We start from the raw sequence: 18,023 nt of genomic DNA, 5'->3' as shown, positions 1-18,023 counted from the left end.
ATGTGTTTTGTGTCAGACAGGTTGCAGTGTAGATGGGGAGGGGTTTGGAGATGATTCTGCTACAGCAGGCATGTCCAAAGTCTCTTTCGGGTGCCTAATCCGGCCCGCTCGTCAGTTTAATCCTGCCCCTGTGGCAGTTTATTTCTTTGGTTGGCCCTTTCGTTGGTCCTCACGGCCCTTCACTTCATCAAATACAGGAATACCCTTATTGGTTTCAGTAAGGCACATAAGCATATAAATTGACCCTATTCACCATACAGCTTCACATGTGCAGTTTGTCCAGTGAACATAGTCTTTTAAATATGGGCTACTAGCCTTGCGGATTTCCTGGGCAGAGAGTTCAGCAGCTTCCGAGGCCATGGCCTCCTCAATGGCTTTCTGCAGCGTTAGGTCTGGCTTGGCGAGGAGACGCCGTTGCAGACGGATGTCCCGGACCCCGCAGACGATTCAATCCATCAGGGCATCGTCTAAGTCTCGGAACTCGCAGCGCACTGCAGCCTGTCGGAGGGCGGCGGTGTAGTTGTTAATTGACTCTCCCTCTGCCTGGTTCCGGTGGTAGAACGCGTGGCGGGCAGCAATCTTGGACGGCTTTGGCGCGTAGTGGTTGCGGAGCTTCTCTTGAATCGTGTCCCACGGTGTTGCCTGGACTGCTACAGGCGCAACCAATGCTCGGGCCGTCTCAAACACCTCAGGCCCACAGAGGCTGAGGAATAGGCCCCGCTTCCGCTCCTGTGATACTTCTTTCTGCTCCTGTGATACTTCTGTCAGCTCGTTAGCTTGGAGGTAGCAGTCGAACCGAGCGAGGTAGGAGTCCCATGATTCAGAGGCTGACGCAAACGGCGGTAGAAGCACAAGTGAAGCCATGATTCCGATGCCGGCATGGAGGGCGATGGATGGAACTCAGTGCTCTAGCCAGAACGGTCAGCTCTGAATTGGTACTGTTCAGTGATTTCGCTCGGTGTTTCAGCTCAGCTCAGAGGGTGGCCGCATCTGGCTGCGCTCTGTTGTCCACCATCCCATCCTCGTCACCAGTGTTAAGTTCATAGAATCACAGAATCATAGAGTTGGAAGAGACCACAAGGGCCATCGAGTCCAATCCCCTGCCAAGCAGGAAACACCATCAGAGCACTCCTGACATATGGTTGTCAAGCCTCTGCTTAAAGACCTCCAAAGAAGGAGACTCCACCACACTCCTTGGCAGCAAATTCCACTGTCAAACAGCTCTTACTGTCAGGAAGTTCTTCCTAATGTTTAGGTGGAATCTTCTTTCTTGTAGTTTGGATCCATAGTTGTGGGTGAACATATCAGACGACACAGCGATTCTTCAAACAGCTCTTGTTTATTCACAGGACAGGACAGAACTGAACTGAAGGGTTCAGCCAGCCTGCTTATATAGAGCTCCACTACAATGCAACAGTAACCATTTTCTGTAACTATCCAATCACTGAACGTCACTTTCGATCCCCTATTTGCATATGTGGATCTGAGTGAAAACTATCTACAGTATCCCCCTGCTGGCCCAGGGTGAGAACTTCAGTACATAACAATAGGTACTGAGAATGACCCTTCTTTGCCTTCTTTGTTTTTATACTATGCTATGTGTTTTGTGTCAAACAGGTTGCAGTGTAGATAGGGAGGGGTTTGGAGATGATTCTGCTACAGCAGGCATGTCCAAAGTCTCTTTTGGGGGCCTAATCTGGCCCGCCAGTCAATTTAATCCTAACCTCAACGACTAAAAAAAGGTCAACAACTTTGGCCGGCCCTTTGGCCAGCCCTCGTGGCCCTTCACTTCATCAAATTTGGCCCTCTCTGAAAAAAGTTTGGACACCAGTGTGCTACAGGATTTAATGTCTAGTGAGGTCCCTGCTCCTAGTGAGATTTGTAGGCTGGGTGCCCAGGGCTGGGCTTTTCTGTGGTGGCCCCTTGCCTTTGGAATAAAACCTCCCTCTGACATAAAGGCGCACCTCGTTGCCCAGTCTTCTGGGAGGCATATTGGGCATCTGAATTTGTTGATCTTGCTGGTTTTATTTGTCATTAAAATTTGAATATGTTTTTCGCTCTTTTGGCTTGGGTCGTCTCTATTTCTGCCCTGGACCTTTGGCTGCATGATAAACAAACACCTTTAATAAATAAAAAACGGAATCAGGGTTTCCTACTGAATTTCAAAGGTATTTAAAGTATCATAAATTTTGCATTTTGTGGCGCCAATTAAAACATACATTTTTTTCAAAGGCTTCTGACAAATTCGAATGATGTTGTTTGCTGCTCGTGTTTGTGATACTGAGGTTTTTTGCTTGTTATCCAGAGTTGTTGTTTTTTTAAAATGAATTGGGCATGTTTCTGCGTAAATGTTTCTTTTAAAATATATATGATGTGTTTTTATTTGTGCTTAAATTTTGCAAGTTGCTTGCGAAAATTTCTATGTAACAAGTATCCACCATGTACTGTTTTTGTTTGAAACTTTGGTCTCCGAATTTTATTTGAACATGACATAAAAATAAACATAGGCTTTAGCTGAGATTCCTGAATTGCAGGGGGTTGGACTAGATGACCCCAAGATCCCTTCCAACCCTTAATATTCTTTCATTCTATAATCCTGCCTTAAAGGCGAAACCTAACCTTCCCCATGGCAACCAAATCGAGCTTGGGCGGGCCTAGCTGCGCCTCTGATTGGTCCGCCGGCGACGGAGGTGCTCTGTCATTGGCCGGCGATCGCGTGTCACATGACCGACCATCATGGCGGCGCCCATGAGGCTGTGCCGGGGCCTGGGGTTTCGCCCGCGGTTAATGCGCCGGGGGCTTCCGCTGCTGTTCTCGAGGGCGCGGAGCGGCCGCCCGGCGGCGGCAGCTGCTGGGAGAAGCCGGCTGTACGAGCACGCGCGGGGCGGCTGGACGGCGCGCCCGCAGCTGAACTTGGAGGCGCTGAGCGCGCAGCTGGGCGAGGCCGAGCGGGAGCTGGAGACGCGCAAGGGGCCCCTCGGGCCGCGGGACCTGCGCGAGATTGTAAGCGCGGGCCGTGGGTGGGCTCGGCTGGGCGCGCAAGAGCTGTTGCTCCCGCTCTCCTGAGGGCTTAGCCCCAGAAGGTGCTTTAAGCGCCAGGAGTTTAACCCAGCCTTCACCAGCTAGCGTTTATTACTGAAATTTTATTGATGTTAGCCGCCCTGAGCCCGGCTCTGGCCGGGGAGGGCGGGGTATAAATAAAAAAATATTATTATTATTATTATTATTATTATTATAGCCACCCTCTTAGGTGGCTAACATTGTGTATGCAAGCCGCTTTGCCCTGGCTTTAAAAATGATTCATTCAAGTTTCAGGTTCCACCTGGCTGTCAAGATTAGTAACAGCCTGGTCATGAGCGTCTAAATAAAGGCTGTGAAGCCATGCCAGGGTAAAAGGTAACAGTTCTATGGCTCTCAAGCATCTGGGTGTCAAGGGAACTGTTTCGAGGTTCTTGCATTAGCAGCTTAACGTAACTGAAGCTCCATACATTTTCCTTCCATTGTTTTTCACTCTCCACTTCCGGTACTACCTTCTTCTGTGCATACAATCTGTTTTTGAATAATCTTATTAAACTGCTGTTAGGCTGTATCATATTTTTCTTCTTTTTTCCTGATGCCTACTAGGTTGCCACTTGGCAGAGATTAGTCGAGGTGCAAGAAGAAATTGCAGTACTTGAAGCTGAGAAAGAGAAGGTGGCTGAAGAAGTGGGGAATATTGTGGTGAGTCCACATTATAGCAACTATTATGGAGCAACTAAAAGGGACGCGGGTGGCGCTGTGGTCTGAACCACAGAGCCTAGGACTTGCCGATCAGAAGGTTGGCGGTTCGGATCCCCGCAACGGGGTGAGCTCCCGTTGCTCGGTCCCAGCTCCTGCCAACCTAGCAGTTCGAAAGCACGTCAAAGTGCAAGTAGATAAATAGGTACCGCTCCGGCGGGAAGGTAAACGGCGTTTCCGTGTGCTGCTCTGGTTCGCCAGAAACGGCTTAGTCATGCTGGCCACATGACCTGGAAGCTGTATGCTGGCTCCCTCGGCCAGTAAAGCGAGATGAGTGCCGCAACACCAGAGTCGGTTACGACTGGACCTAATGGTCAGGGGTCCCTTTACCTTTACCTATCTTGAGAATAATTCTAACTCACTCTTTCATCTTCCCTTTCCAGAAAAGCCAAGACAGAAGTACTTTGCAGTCGGTAAGAAAGTTCTTTATCCTTTCCTGCTACCTTAACAATTTAACACCTGTAGCTTTAAAACAGAGAGCAAGTGCTTTCTGGTATGGCAAAGGGAGAAGAATCACTTCTGGGATTTCTTTGCCTACAGATTTGACAACTCTCTCCCAAACTTTTGGCTCGTATAATCTTGTCAGATCTGTGCCACATTCCTTCTAGTATTGGGGAATTTTACTTTCCTTTTTGGGGGAGCTCACAACGGTGCAAGAAATATGACTGCACTGGTGTAAACACTAACCAAGCTTCCAACCCATTTATTGTTTCCTACCCATTGTTTCCACTGCCAGAGACAGTATGCTCTGAAAACCAGTTGAGCAATTCCATTTTCCAGTAAATAATATAAACCCCCAAGGCATGGCAAAACTCCTGCACAGACAGCTTTGATGGAATTTAAGCAAGCCCCAATCTTGCTTCCAGTGTTGGCTTCAAACTCTGTTTTTCCCCATTTTGTAGCGCCTTTTTATCACATCTCAAACTTGAGCAGGAAGCAAACCAGCAAAGCAACTGTGTGCACCGTTCTTAAATAGACAGGTACAACTTCTGAACTCTAAATTGGAGCAGAACCATTGCGACATGTTAGCCAAATCTGAGAACTCTTTCGTAGGCTTGAAGTCTGTGTTTGGGACCACTTCACAGCCTAGAACCCTTGTACCTACGGGACCGCCCTGCGGAGGACCTTAAGGTCCATAAATAGCAACACCCTAGAGGTCCCAGGCCCTAAGGAAGTCAGATTAGCCTCAACCAGAGCCAGGGCCTTTTCAACACTGGCTCCGGCCTGGTGGAATGCTCTGCCTCATGAGACCAGGGCCCTGCAGGATCTGATTTCTTTCCACAGGGCCTGTAAGACAGAGTTGTTCCGCCTGGCCTTTGGCTTGGAATCAACTTGATCCCCTCCCCCTCTTTCCTTTTTCCTTTCTCCTTCTGTGATGGAACTCCTATTTGGGGACTTTCCTGGCTTTTTTCTGGCCCACGTAGGACCAGTCTGGATAGTCGGCCTTGGTGAAGATTTGACGTTTTCATCCCCAAAAAGTTTTTGATTTGAGTTTCTACTGAAATGAGGCTGCATTTTAATGTTGTATTTTAGTCTTGTTTTTAAGTTGTATTTTAATCAGTTGTTTTTATCCCTAGTGTTAGCCGCCCTGAGCCTGGTCTTGGCTGGGGAGGGCGGGGTATAAATAAAATTTATTATTATTATCACTTGCGTTTGGAACTGCATTTCGAACCTCTTTTGCCCACGTGGAAATGAGGCAAAGGGCTTTTCCTGTCCAGTTGGCCTGGAAGCTTTTTAGAATCACTAAAATCAAAGCCTTTTGAGGAATCATGCCAAATTCTCTTGAGGGAGTTCCCTGTTAACATGTATTTCCTTCTTTTTCTCATTGCTGTTGAAAGACCGGACCTGCGATCCAAATAGCAACAAATACCCTGCTTCTTATTCCCTTCCTGCTTGGGTCTGACGGCATCCTTCTCCTCCTCTCCTTCCCTTTCAGCACCCTGCCTACAATGCGTTGCGGAAGCAGGGAAGGGACCTCCGCCTTCGTCTCAATGCTTTGCGCCAGCAGGAGCTGGAGCTGGATGAGAAATACTACCTGCGAGCCCTCAGGCTGCCCAACAGGACCCATCCAGATGTGGTAAAAGAGTGTGACGCAAGAGGAGCAACCTAGAACACCCGGGGACTCAAATTGAGCATGGCTGGGGGCCACTGCCAGGAAGGCCCTGCAGTGCTCTCCAGCTGAGTAGACTTCCCGGGTCAAGGATATATGCAGCCAAGGGTTCTTCTGCAGATAAAAGGAAGGGGAATGCTTGGATAATTCAGTAACATTTTACTCCATTCCTTTCCTTGCTTGAGGGTGGGGGTGCACACAGAACAGTTCGCACCTTCGTGAGTTTCCCTAGTCACCTTTCACCTGATAGCTGTGGCTGAGTGACTGGCCAGTGCCCAGTCGAGAGGAGGTGCTGGGAAGGAGCTTGAGACCTCCAGCTGGCTAAATGTGTGAGGCTTCAGGCTATGCCCACCCAGTACTCCAACAAGGAGCTGCTGGAGGATATTCCCTGGGGGAAGAGCGTTTGCCGCCTCCTCCTTCGTGTGCATCATCGCCGAGAGCTCCAGAGGGTGGCAACATGAGAACAGGGCCTTTTCTGCAGTGGCTCCCCAACTGTAGAATGCTCTCCCTAGGGAAGTTCGCCTGGCGCCTTCATTAGACACCTTTAGGCACCAGGCAAAAACATTCCTTTCTATGCAGGCCTTTGGTTGATCTGATCTGCATCCTATGCCCTTTTAAAATGTGTTTTTTTTTGGGGGGGGGAGGGCTGCTGTTGGGTTGTTGTTGTTTTTTTTATTATGTATTTTGTGGTTTTATATCTGGATTTTATTCTGTGAACTGCCCTGAGACCCATGGGTATAGAGCTGTATATAAATTCAATAAATAAAATAAAAAATAAATAAAAGGAAGAGCGGGTGGTGTGGCACCCAACAACGGTAAACTGAATAATATTAGTAGTAGTAGTTGTAATAAAAATAAATAATAATAATAATTTATTTATACCCTGCCCATCTGGCTGGGCTTCCCCAGCCACTCTGGGCGGCTTCCAACAAAATATTAAAATACAGTAATGCATCAAACATTAAAAGTTTCCCTAAACAGGGCTGCCTTCAGATGTCTTCTAAAAGTCTGGTAGTTGTTTTCTTTGACATCTGCTGGGAGATCGTTCCACAGGGTGGGTGCCACCACCGAGAAGGCCCTCTGCCTGGTTCCCTGTAACTTGGCTTCTCACATGGAGGGAACCTCCAGAAGGCCCTCGGCGCTGGATCTCAGTGTCTGGGCAGAACGATGAGGGTGGAGACACTCCTTCAGATATACTGGACCGAGCCCGTATATAGTCCTTTGGTCATGGCAATATGTGTGCAGGAAGAGAGGGATGTGGGGGTATAGGCACCAAGCCTTTTGACGTACCCCTGCCCATGGAAGCTTCATAGAAGCATAGAATTTTAGAGTTGGAAGGGACCCTGGGGGTCATCTAGTCCAACCCCCCCTTCCATGCAGGAATATGCAGCTGTCCCTTACGGGGATCAAACCAGCAACCTTGACATTATCAGCACCAGGCTCTAACCAACTCATGGCCCCTTCAAGCTCCTTTGCCTGAAACCAGTAAACCAGTTCCATGTAAAAGACCCTGGTGGTTAGCTCCTCAGAGCTAGTGTGGTGTAACGGTTAGAGTCAGACTAGGACCTGGGAGGGGAAAAGGAAAGGGACCCCTGACCATTAGGTCCAGTCGTGACCAACTCTGGGGTTGCGGCGCTCATCTTGCTTTACTGGCCGAGGGAGCCTGTGTACAGCTTCCGGGTCATGTGGCCAGCATGACTAAGCCGCTTCTGGCGAACCAGAGCAGCGCACGGAAACGCCGTTTACCTTCCCGCCAGAGTGGTACCTATTTATCTACTAGCACTTTGACGTGCTTTTGAACTGCTAGGTTGGCAGGAGCAGGGACCAAGCAACGGGCGCTCACCCCGTCGCGGGGATTCGAAGCACCGACCTTCTGATTGGCAAGCCCAAGAGGCTCAGTGGTTTAACCCACAACGCCATCCACGTCCCACAGGACCTGGGAGACCAGGGTTCAAATCCTTTCCTAGGCCATGAAGTTCTCTGGGGAGGGGAAAAACCTTGGGAGCCTAACCTACCTCACAGGGTTGTTGTGTGAGAATAAAACAAGGAGGAAAGGAGCTCTGGGCACCACCTTGAGCTCCTTGGAGGAAAACGTGGGCTAGAAAATGCAATGGATAATAAGTAAATAATAGGGAGCTGAACTACCTCTGACGCTTCCATGCCTTTAACCTCTGACCTCTTCCTTTCCCCAGCCTATTGGAGATGAGAGCCAAGCACGGGTGTTGGAGGTTATTGGTGAAAAGCCAGGTGAGAAAGGATTCCTTTTATCACCACTAGGTGGCGTTACTTGCTTCTTTCCAGGCTGTGCTTGCGTTGCCTTTTTAAATAATACCTGGATCTATTAAATTCTTCCTTATTCCTGGTTTAATCTTCATATCCCCCTGTGTTTTTCTTTTCTTTTTTTAAACAGCATTTGACTTCAAGGCGAAAGGGCACCTGGAAATTGGGGAAGACCTGGATATCATAAGGCAAAGGTGTGTATGAGAAATTGGCGGTCTCGTCCCTTCCCATGCAAGGCTTAAAAGGGACCATTTGGGAAAAAAGGAGACAGTCCTGAATCCCTTTCAAGCACACAGAAATGAAGCAACAGCTCCACTTGCTGGTAGAGAATGAGAGAGTGCAGTTTACCGTATTTTTCACTCCATAGGGCGCACCAAACCATAGGGCGCACCTAGTTTTAAGGGGGGGGGAAATCAAGGGGGGGAATCTTATTTCCCCCCCCCCAGCCCCAAAGAGCAGCGTACAGGCTGTGCGTAACCCCTCCCTTCCCGAGGGGTTGCACGCGGCTATGCCACAAGCCAAGACAGCACTATCTTGGCTTTCTCTTTAGCTGTGCACAACCTCTCCAGCCGAGAGAGGCTGCGCGGGGCTAAAGAAGCCATAGCCCCAAGCAGCCTCTCCCTGCCGGAGGGGTTGCGTGCGTCTATGGCACAAGCCGAGGCAGCCAGCGGGATCCATCCCGCTCGCTGTTTTGGCTTCCTCTTTAGCCCCGCGCAACCTCTCCAGCCAGGAGAGGCTGCGCAGGGCTAAAGAAGCCATAGCCACGTGCAGCCTCTCCCTGCCGGAGGAGCTGTGCACGGCTATCCCTGAAGCCTGGAGAGCGAGAGGGGTCGGAACGCTCCCTCTGCGCTTCGGAGGCTTAGCATTGCTATCGCTGAAGCCAGGGAGCCTGCATTCGCTCCATAGGACGCACACACATTTCCCCTCAATTTTTGGAGGGGAAAAAGTGTGTCCTATAGAGCGAAAAATACGGTACTTTCAATACAGTCTGGAAAAAATTAAGTTTCCCCCTTCTTCCCTTAGTCAGTGCCACTAATATTCACTAGGCAGCTGCCTCTTCCTAGGGAGAAGTTCATGGCTCAATGGTAGAGGATCTGCCTAGCGTGCAGAAGGTCTCAGGTTCAATCCCAGTGGCATCTGGGAAAGGTAGAACTGGAAATGTGTCTAATCTGTCGCCTCAGAGATCTGCTTAATAATAATAATAATAAATTTTAATTATACCCCGCCTTCCCCAGCCAGAGCCGGGCTCAGGGCGGCTAACACCAATAAAATCACAGTAAAAACATAATAGGGAGGAAAGGGGGAGGGGAGAGAAAAAAACAATTTAAAATACAGGTTAAAATGCAATTTAAAATGCAGCCTCATTTTAAAGTAGCTGATAAATCAAGACCATAAGGGGAGGGAAACATAAGGGTCAGACCGAGTCCAAACCAAAGGCCAGGCGGAACAGCTCTGTCTTGTAGGCCCTGCGGAAAGATGTCAAGTCCCACAGGGCCCTAGTCTCTTGTGACAGAGCGTTCCACCACGTCGGGGCCAGTGCTGAAAAGACCCTGGTCCTAGTTGATACTAATCTAACTTCCTTGTGACTTGGGACCTCCAAAGTGTTGTTATTTGTGGACCTTAAGGTCCTCTGCGGGGCATACCAGGAGAGACGGTTCCGTAGGTACGTGGGTCCTAGGCTTGCTTCCTGTCTATTCTGACTGCTGACCCAGAAGTGATTGGCTTGCAATGTAAAGGGGAAATGATGGTTTCAAAGTTGCCCCGTAATTTGCAAACGCATACGCAAATCATACACTTCTCAATTATATAAGTTCCTCCTCCGAGAGCCCTGCTCTCTACCATATTGTTTGCCCTTCTCTCTCAGTTTGTGTGCGTCGAGCGAAATTTCCAAAGCATGCACACACACACACTGAAATCCCATCACCATCAGTAATGTGCACAAAGTTGTTTGGGGCGGGGGGAATCAAATTTTGGCCTTGCACAGGGCACCATATTACCAAGGTCTGCCCCTGATTGAAGCTTGAACCTCCTGCTTGCAAGGCAGACACCCTGACACTGAGCTGTGGCTGTTTAAAATATAAAAATTATCTACATGGTGCCTAGGGAACAACTTGCACCTTAAGATCAGCAAGACAAAGGAGATGGTGTTGGACTTTTGGAGGAAGAGAGGAGAACTAGCCCCGCTGTACATCGGGGAGGGCTGTCTGGAGAGAGTCTCTTCCTTTAAATTCCTAGGAGTTTATCTCAGTGAAGACCTTACTTGGAAAATCAATACAGTGGTACCTCGCAAGACGAATGCCTCGCAAGACAAAAAACTCGCTAGACGAAAGGGTTTTTTGTTTCTTGAGCTGCTTCGCAAGACGATTTTCCCTATGGGCTTGCTTCGCAAGACGGAAACGTCTTGCAAGTTTGTTTCCTTTTTCTTAACACCGTTAATACAGTTGCGACTTGACTGCGAGGAGCAACTCATAGAACGCGGTGTGGTAGCCTTTTTTGAGGTTTTTAAAGACTTTGGTGATTTTTGAAGCTTTTCCAAAACTTTCCCAACACCGTGCTTCACAAGACGAAAAAAATCGCAAGACGACAAAACTCGCGGAACGAATTAATTTCGTCTTGCGAGGCACCACTGTACAACCCAGGTGGTTAAGAAAGCCCAACAGAGACTCCATCTTCTCAGAGTATTACGGAAGAACGATGTCAGTCAACGTTTGATGATCTCCTTCTACTGGTCCACAACAGAAAGTGTCCTTTCCTACTGCATCACGGTGTGGTACGCTGGTTTGACATCAGCTGATAGGAAGTGCCTACAGAGGGTGGTGAATACAGCACAAGATATTATGGGCTGTCCCGTGAATCCGCTGGATGAAATAGCGGAAGAACGTTGCCTCAGGAGAGTGAGGAAAATTCTTAGGGACGATTCACACCCTGGCCGGCACTTTCTTGATCTCCTGCCCTCGGGCAGAAGATATAGAAGCATGATTAGTTGCGCCAACAGGGTAAAGAACAGCTTCTATCCGTGGGCTGTTAGGCTGCTGAATGAAAAGATAACAACAGGGCAACTGACTTTCGGGTTTGGTGGGTGTGGATCAGTAAACGAGGGGAATTAAGACTAAGAGAGCTGAGTGGGGGGTGCTCGTGTAATCTCACTGCATACAAGTTGTACAAGTGACAATAAAGTATTTCAATTTAGCTGGATACAACCCCACGTAAACAGGCTCTGAGGCCTGGAATAAATTGCCCCATTGTTGCAGCCACCAGCTCCCTGAAAAAGCGTTGGAGGAAGTGCGCTTGTGCGAAGGCAAGCAGAGGAGCGAGGGAGCAAACAAGACTTAGACAAATTGCCTAATGCCCTGATGGAGGGAGAGGGTGCTAAATATGATTCCGCCAGGACAAAGGGTGCCTTTGGTCTCTGAGCGGATATTTCCAGAATTTGCAGGCACCCATTAGCTGATTGGAAGCCCTTCTCCTTCCTGAACAGGGATGAATATTTGATGGGTTGCCTTTGAGATGAACTGTTTGGCCCCAGGGCCTTTTCCAGTAGCAGGCTGCTTCCCACCCACCACCCACCCCCGTGATCTGTTTCACAAAGCTCCCTCTGAGCCTCGGGCCAAAGCTGAGAGCCTCTCCTGTCACGAAAGGAAGCCTGCCATTGACTAAATGCGTTCGTCATGGAATTGGCACTCTTAACGTGGCCGTGGGGCCATGTTTCCTGGAGAGCGTTGTCCTCCTTGGTGCAACTGGATATCGGGCACATGGCAGGGAAAGGACCACAGCTCAAGGGTCGAGCATTTGCCTTGCAAGCAGAGAGTTCAATCCCCAGTACCTCCAGGGAAGAGCTCCAAAGAGACATTTGTTGCAACAGGGCTCTTTAATCCAGTTTGCGCAAACCTAAGTTTCTCTTTTTTAAAATTTTAATTTTTATTGAATTTTGCAAGAAAAGAAAAAGAAACAAAAAACAATACATAACACTGTAAGGTAAAGGTAAAGGGACCCCTGACCATTAGGTCCATTCGTGGCCGACTCTGGGGTTGCTGCGCTCATCTCGCTTTATTGGCCGAGGGAGCCGGCGTAAAGCTTCCGGGTCATGTGGACAGCATGACTAAGCCGCTTCTGGTGAACCAGAGCAGCGCACAGAAACGGCGTTTACCTTTCCGCTGGAGCGGTACCTATTTATCTACTTGCACTTTGATGTGCTTTCGAACTGCTAGGTTGGCAGGAGCAGGAACCGAGCAATGGGAGCTCACCCCGTCGCGGGGATTCGAACCGCCGACCTTCTGATCGGCAAGTCCTAGGCTCTGTGGTTTAACCCACAGCGCCACTCGCATCCCTACATAACACTGTAAACACATCTATATACATGCTTTCCAAAATGCAAACTAAAAAAGAAAATACTTTTCATAACCAATAATATAACCCTAACCCAAATTCATGCTTCAAACATTACAATAGATGAATCTTAGTTAAAATATTATAAAAGGCTTCCACCGCATTCACCGCACATCTCTTAGTTATCTTGCTCGCCTTCACATCTGTTCTTCAATCATTTCCCTTCCTTAGATTCTTTCATAATCAGTCAAATCTTTATGTTCTTTATATTCTTCACAAAGTTAGTCTAGGCACAACCAAGCTTTCATATTTGAGCCCTGCTTGTATAAATATTCATTTAAGCATTCCCATTGTTTCTGAATTCTAATTTTTGATTTATGTGTTATTAAATCCTTCAGTTTTGCTAACTCCAGGTACTCACATAGTTTACTTAACCATTCCCCTTTTGTTGGGATATAATTTCCTTTCCAATGACTGGCTACCAACGTTCTCGCTGTTGTTGCTGCATCCAGAAAGATGTTGATTTTGTCTTTGGGGATATCCTTACCAAGATTCCTAATAAATATGCTTCTGCCTTTTTGATATATGATACTTTAATCAATTTTTTAATCTCTTCATGAATCATCTCCCAAAGTTCTTTGATCTCTGGACATGTGGTGGACATGTCCAGTTTGTGCAAACCTAAGTTTCTGGTGATGAAATGGCTCCCTGCAAAATAGTGACAGTCTGATAACTTAAATAGAATTACTTGTGAGTATCAGATTGGCCTAGGATTTAAATATGTGATGCCATAGAATACTATGGTAAAAGTTAAAATGAAAAGAAAGAAAGATGTTAATCGACCAAGTAAATTTTATGTGAAAATAGTTTTGGAAAACTGCTACAATGATTTACCGTATTTTCTGCTCTATAAATCTCACTTTCTCCCTCTGAAAAAGTAAGGGGAAATGTGTGTGCGTCTTATGGAGCGGATGCAGGCTGCGCAGCTATCCCAGAAGCCAGAACAGCAAGAGGGATTGCTGCTTTCACTGCGCAGCGATCCCTCTTGCTGTTCTGGCTTCTGAGATTCAGAATATTTTTTTTTCTTGTTTTCCTCCTCCAAAAACTAGGTGCGTCTTGTGGTCTGGTGCGTCTTATAGAGCGAAAAATACGGTATATGGAAACTCAGCCAGGGGGAATTGAGGAAGTCACCCAACAATGTTAACAAAAGGGGAATTATGACAGGATAATTGTTCGTTTGTTTTTTGACGTTTTCTTTTTATGTTTGTGGATTTGTTTGTTATAAATTTGGAAAACTAATTAAAAAAAATTGGAAAACAAATAATAGTTACAGTCTGGGAGTAGCTAGTGACTCCTGAAGCTCTTGGCTGTTGACAGGGCTTCAAAGGCCAGCTAGCCCAGCCTTCCCTCCCAGGAGCCAGTGTGGTGTAGTGGTTAAGAGCGGTAGTCTCGTAATCTGGTGAACCGAGTTCGCTTCCCCGCTCCTCCACATGCAGCTGCTGGGTGACCTTGGGCCAGTCACACTTCTCTGAAGTCTCTCAGCCCCACTCACCTCACAGAGTGTTTGTTGTGGGGGAAGAAGGGAAAGGAGATTGTTAGCCGCTTTGAGACTCCTTAGGGTAGTGATAAAGCGGGATATCAAATCCAAACTCTTCTTCTTTTTCTTCCCCCAAGCAGGGTGACCCACATGAGCAGATCAAGCCCCACATCCCTGGGAAGCTCCTCAATGCCTTCTTCTTTCCTCCCCTCTGTTCCGCAGGCGCCTGTCCCACATCTCGGGCTACCGGTCATTCTACCTCCGTGGGGCTGGAGCAATGTTGCAGCAAGCCTTGGTGCAGTTCACTTTCAACAAGCTGATGAAAAAGGTACCGAACGGTCTTTTTTGGGGGGGGGTACCCTGTGGAGCGGATGTGGGTGGCGCTGTGGTCTAAACCACAGAGCCTAGGGCTTGCCGATCAGAAGGTTGGCGGTTCGAATCCCCGCGACGGGGTGAGCTCCCGCTGCTCAGTCCCTGCTCCTGCCAACCTAGCAGTTCGAAAGCACGTCAAAGTGCAAGTAGATAAATAGGTACCACTCCGGCGGGAAGGTAAACGGTGTTTCCGTGCGCTGCTCTGGTTCACCAGAAGCGGCTTAGTCATGCTGGCCACATGAGCCGGAAGCTGTACGCCGGCTCCCTCGGCCAATAAAGTGAGATGAGCGCCACAACCCCAGAGTCGGTCACGACTGGACCTAATGGTCAGGGGTCCCTTTACCCTTTACCTTTACCCTGTGGAGCAGAGTGTCCTGATCCGCTGGGCCAGAGGAGGGTTTGTGGGCGTGGTGGTTGGGTGCAGGGATGCCAAAGAAGGACTTCAAAAGCGACGGAGTGATTGGTTCTAGTGCTTTATTAAAAAAAAGGTGTGGACTTACTGCAAATCAGCCTGCCAGGTCTCCCAGCCTTTACAGTACAGTGGTACCTTGGGTTACATACGCTTCAGGTTACATACACTTCAGGTTACAGACTCCGCTAACCCAGAAATATTACCTAGTTAAGAACTTTGCTTCAGGATGAGAACAGAAATGGTGCAGTGGCAGCGGGAGGCCCCATTCGCTAAAGTGGTGCTTCAGGTTAATAATAATAATAATAATAATAATAATAATAATAAATTTTATTTATATCCCGCCCTCCCCAGCTGAATCCGGGCTCAGGGCGGCTAACAACAATAAAACAGTACAACATACCAAAATCATTCATTATAAAATTAACTCAAATCAAACTGATGGCAACCACTGGGCCAGAGCTCTGCGGAGATTGCCAAAGGAGGGAGTCAGGGTGTGCCCTGACCAAAGGCCTGGTGGAACAGCTCTGTCTTGCAGGCCCTGCGGAAAGATGTCAAGTCCTGCAGGGCCCTAGTCTCTTGTGACAGAGTGCTCCACCAGATCGGGGCCACAGTCGAAAAAGCCCTGGCTCTGGTTGAGGCCAGCCTAACCTCCCTGTGGCCTGGGACCTTCAAGATGTTTTTATTTGAAGACCGTAAGTTCCTCTGGGACATACCAGGAGAGGCGGTCCCGTAGGTACGAGGGTCCTAGGCCGTATAGGGTTTTAAAGGTTAAAACCAGCACCTTAAACCTGATCCTGTACTCCACCGGGAGCCAGTGCACGAACGGTTTCAGGTTAAGAACGGACCTCCAGAACGAATTAAGTTCTTAACCCGAGGTACCACTGTACGTGGCTTACTAGCTGAACATGTGAAAAGGATCTAGGGGTTTTGGTGGACCACAATCATAGAATCATAGAATCATAGAGTTGGAAGAGACCACAAGGGCCATCGAGTCCAACCCCCTGCCAAGCAGGAAGCACCATCAGAGCACTCCTGACATATGGTTGTCAAGCCTCTGCTTAAAGACCTCCAAAGAAGGATCGGTGGAAGAAGATTGGAAGAAATTTAAAGACTATTTACAGAAATATTGTAAAATTAATGAATGTTAGAATGATGTTAGAATGAAGCTAGGTGGTTTAAGCAGTAATGTTATAAAGGTGTAGGTAAAAAAGGACTGATAACAGATGAAAATTTAAAGTTATAGTATATTAAGTTAAAGAATTATGAGAAAACAAAGAGGGAAAGAAATTGCTGACTTAACTAATTGAACTGGAATACAAAAAAGGGAGGTATGAGGAGGTCAGGGAAACAAGGATATGAATGTAAGATATGGAAAGATTGATCCATTTTCCTTCTTCTTCTTCTTTTTTTTTTTTAAGTGTCTTTTACTCTTTTTCTGTATTTTGTATTTCCTATTTTTTTGTATTTTTACTTTTTGTTTTTGTGTAATTCTTGTATTTTGTGAAATGTTAATAAATATCATTAAAAAAAAAAAAAAAGACCTCCAAAGAAGGAGACTCCACCACACTCCTTGGCAGCAAATTCCACTGTCGAACGTGTCAGGAAGGTCTTCCTAATGTTTAGGTGGAATCTTCTTTCTTGTAGTTTGGATCCATTGCTCCGTGTCCGCTTCTCTGGAGCAGCAGAAAACAACCTTTCTCCCTCCTCTATGTGACATCCTTTTATATATTTGAACATGGCTATCATATCACCCCTTAACCTCCTCTTCTCCAGGCTAAACATGCCCAGCTCCCTTAGCCGTTCCTCATAAGGCATCGTTTCCAGGCCTTTGACCATTTTGGTTGCCCTCCTCTGGACACGTTCCAGTTTGTCAGTGTCCTTCTTGAACTGTGGTGCCCAGAACTGGACACAGTACTCCAGGTGAGGTCTGACCAGAGCAGAATACAGTGGCACTATTACTTCCCTTGATCTAGCTGAACATAAGTCAGCAGTGTAATGCAGCTGCAAAAAAAGTGAATGCTATTCTAGGCTGCATCAACAGAGGTTGTGTCCAGATCAAGGGAAGTAATAGGACCACTCTATTCCGCCTTGGTCAGAGCACACTTGGAATACTGTGTCCAGTTCTGGACACCACAATTTAAGAAGAATATTGACAAGCTGGAAGGTGAGCAGAGGAGGGTGACCAAGATGATCAAGGGTCTGGAAACCAAGCCTGATGAGGAATGGTTGAAGGAGCTGGGTATGTTTAGCCTGGAGAAGACTGAGAGGGCATAAGATAGTCATCTTCAAATATCTCAAGGGCTGTCACATGGAAGAGGGAACAAGCTTGTTATCCCCTGCTCCAGAGAGTAAAACTTGAACCAATGGCTTCAGATTGCAAGAAAGGAGATTCCGACCAAACATCTCTTGCATGACTCCTCTGTTCAAGGACAGAATATGTGAGAACCAGGCATGGGGCAGTGTCCTGTTCTTGACCTTCCCCTTGTCTTTCTCTCTCTCTTTAGGGCAATTCCTCCTTTTGCCGATACCTTCTTAGGGGGTGCCTGGATGGTTCCTGCAGCTCTTCATCCTCTTCCTTTCCCCCTACAGGGCTTTATTCCCATGACTGTTCCAGATCTGCTGAAAGGAGCCGTCTTTGTAAGTAGCCTCACCCCCCACAAAAAAAAATATTCATGGTAAGGTTACCAGATTTTTTCCAGTGGATCCGGGGACACTTTTCAACTTCAGTAGGAATGATAGCATTTTGTCAGGGGACTGATTTGTAAATCCGGGGACTGTCCCTGGGAAACGGGGATGTCTGGTAACCTTAGAGCCTGCTTCATATGGAGGCAGATCTTTGGTCCATCTAGTTCAGTATTGTCTACACTGATTGGCAGTCATGCTCCAGGATTTCAGGCTGGTGTGTGTGTGTGTGTGTGTGTGTGTGTGTATGTGTGTGTGTGTGTGTGTTTGTCTTCCAGCCCTACCTTGAGATGCTACTGGAGCCTTCTGTATGGAAAGCAGAAGCCCTGCCTCTGAGCTTCCAGAGCGTCCTCTCTGGCACCCCCACCGTGTGTGTGGTTCTTGTGGCACACAATAATAATAATAATTTATTATTTATACCCCGCCCATCTGGCTGGGTTTCCCCAGCCACTCTGGGCGGCTTCCAACAGAACACTAAAATACAATAACCTATTAAACATTAAGGGACGCGGGTGGCGTTGTGGGTT

General features: G+C 47.6%; 1 protein-coding gene across 1 annotated transcript in view; it reads left to right on the top strand.

Annotated features, from left to right (window-relative positions):
- The first annotated feature begins 2,721 nt into the window (after positions 1–2,721).
- Positions 2,722–18,023, top strand: part of SARS2 (seryl-tRNA synthetase 2, mitochondrial) — a 30,159-nt gene continuing 14,857 nt past the window's right edge. Inside the window, exons 1-8 of the mRNA XM_081018972.1 lie at positions 2,722–3,003; positions 3,625–3,720; positions 4,161–4,190; positions 5,714–5,854; positions 8,080–8,134; positions 8,298–8,361; positions 14,253–14,358; positions 17,404–17,451. Coding sequence (XP_080875098.1) covers positions 2,737–3,003; positions 3,625–3,720; positions 4,161–4,190; positions 5,714–5,854; positions 8,080–8,134; positions 8,298–8,361; positions 14,253–14,358; positions 17,404–17,451 — 807 coding nt within the window. The 5' untranslated portion in view covers positions 2,722–2,736. The remainder of the gene's footprint in view (positions 3,004–3,624; positions 3,721–4,160; positions 4,191–5,713; positions 5,855–8,079; positions 8,135–8,297; positions 8,362–14,252; positions 14,359–17,403; positions 17,452–18,023) is intronic.

This window comes from Podarcis pityusensis (genome assembly GCF_964106645.2).
Source record: "Podarcis pityusensis genome assembly, chromosome: 8".
NCBI classification, from domain to species: Eukaryota; Metazoa; Chordata; class Lepidosauria; order Squamata; family Lacertidae; genus Podarcis; species Podarcis pityusensis.
This window is presented reverse-complemented; position numbering and strand designations above follow the sequence as displayed.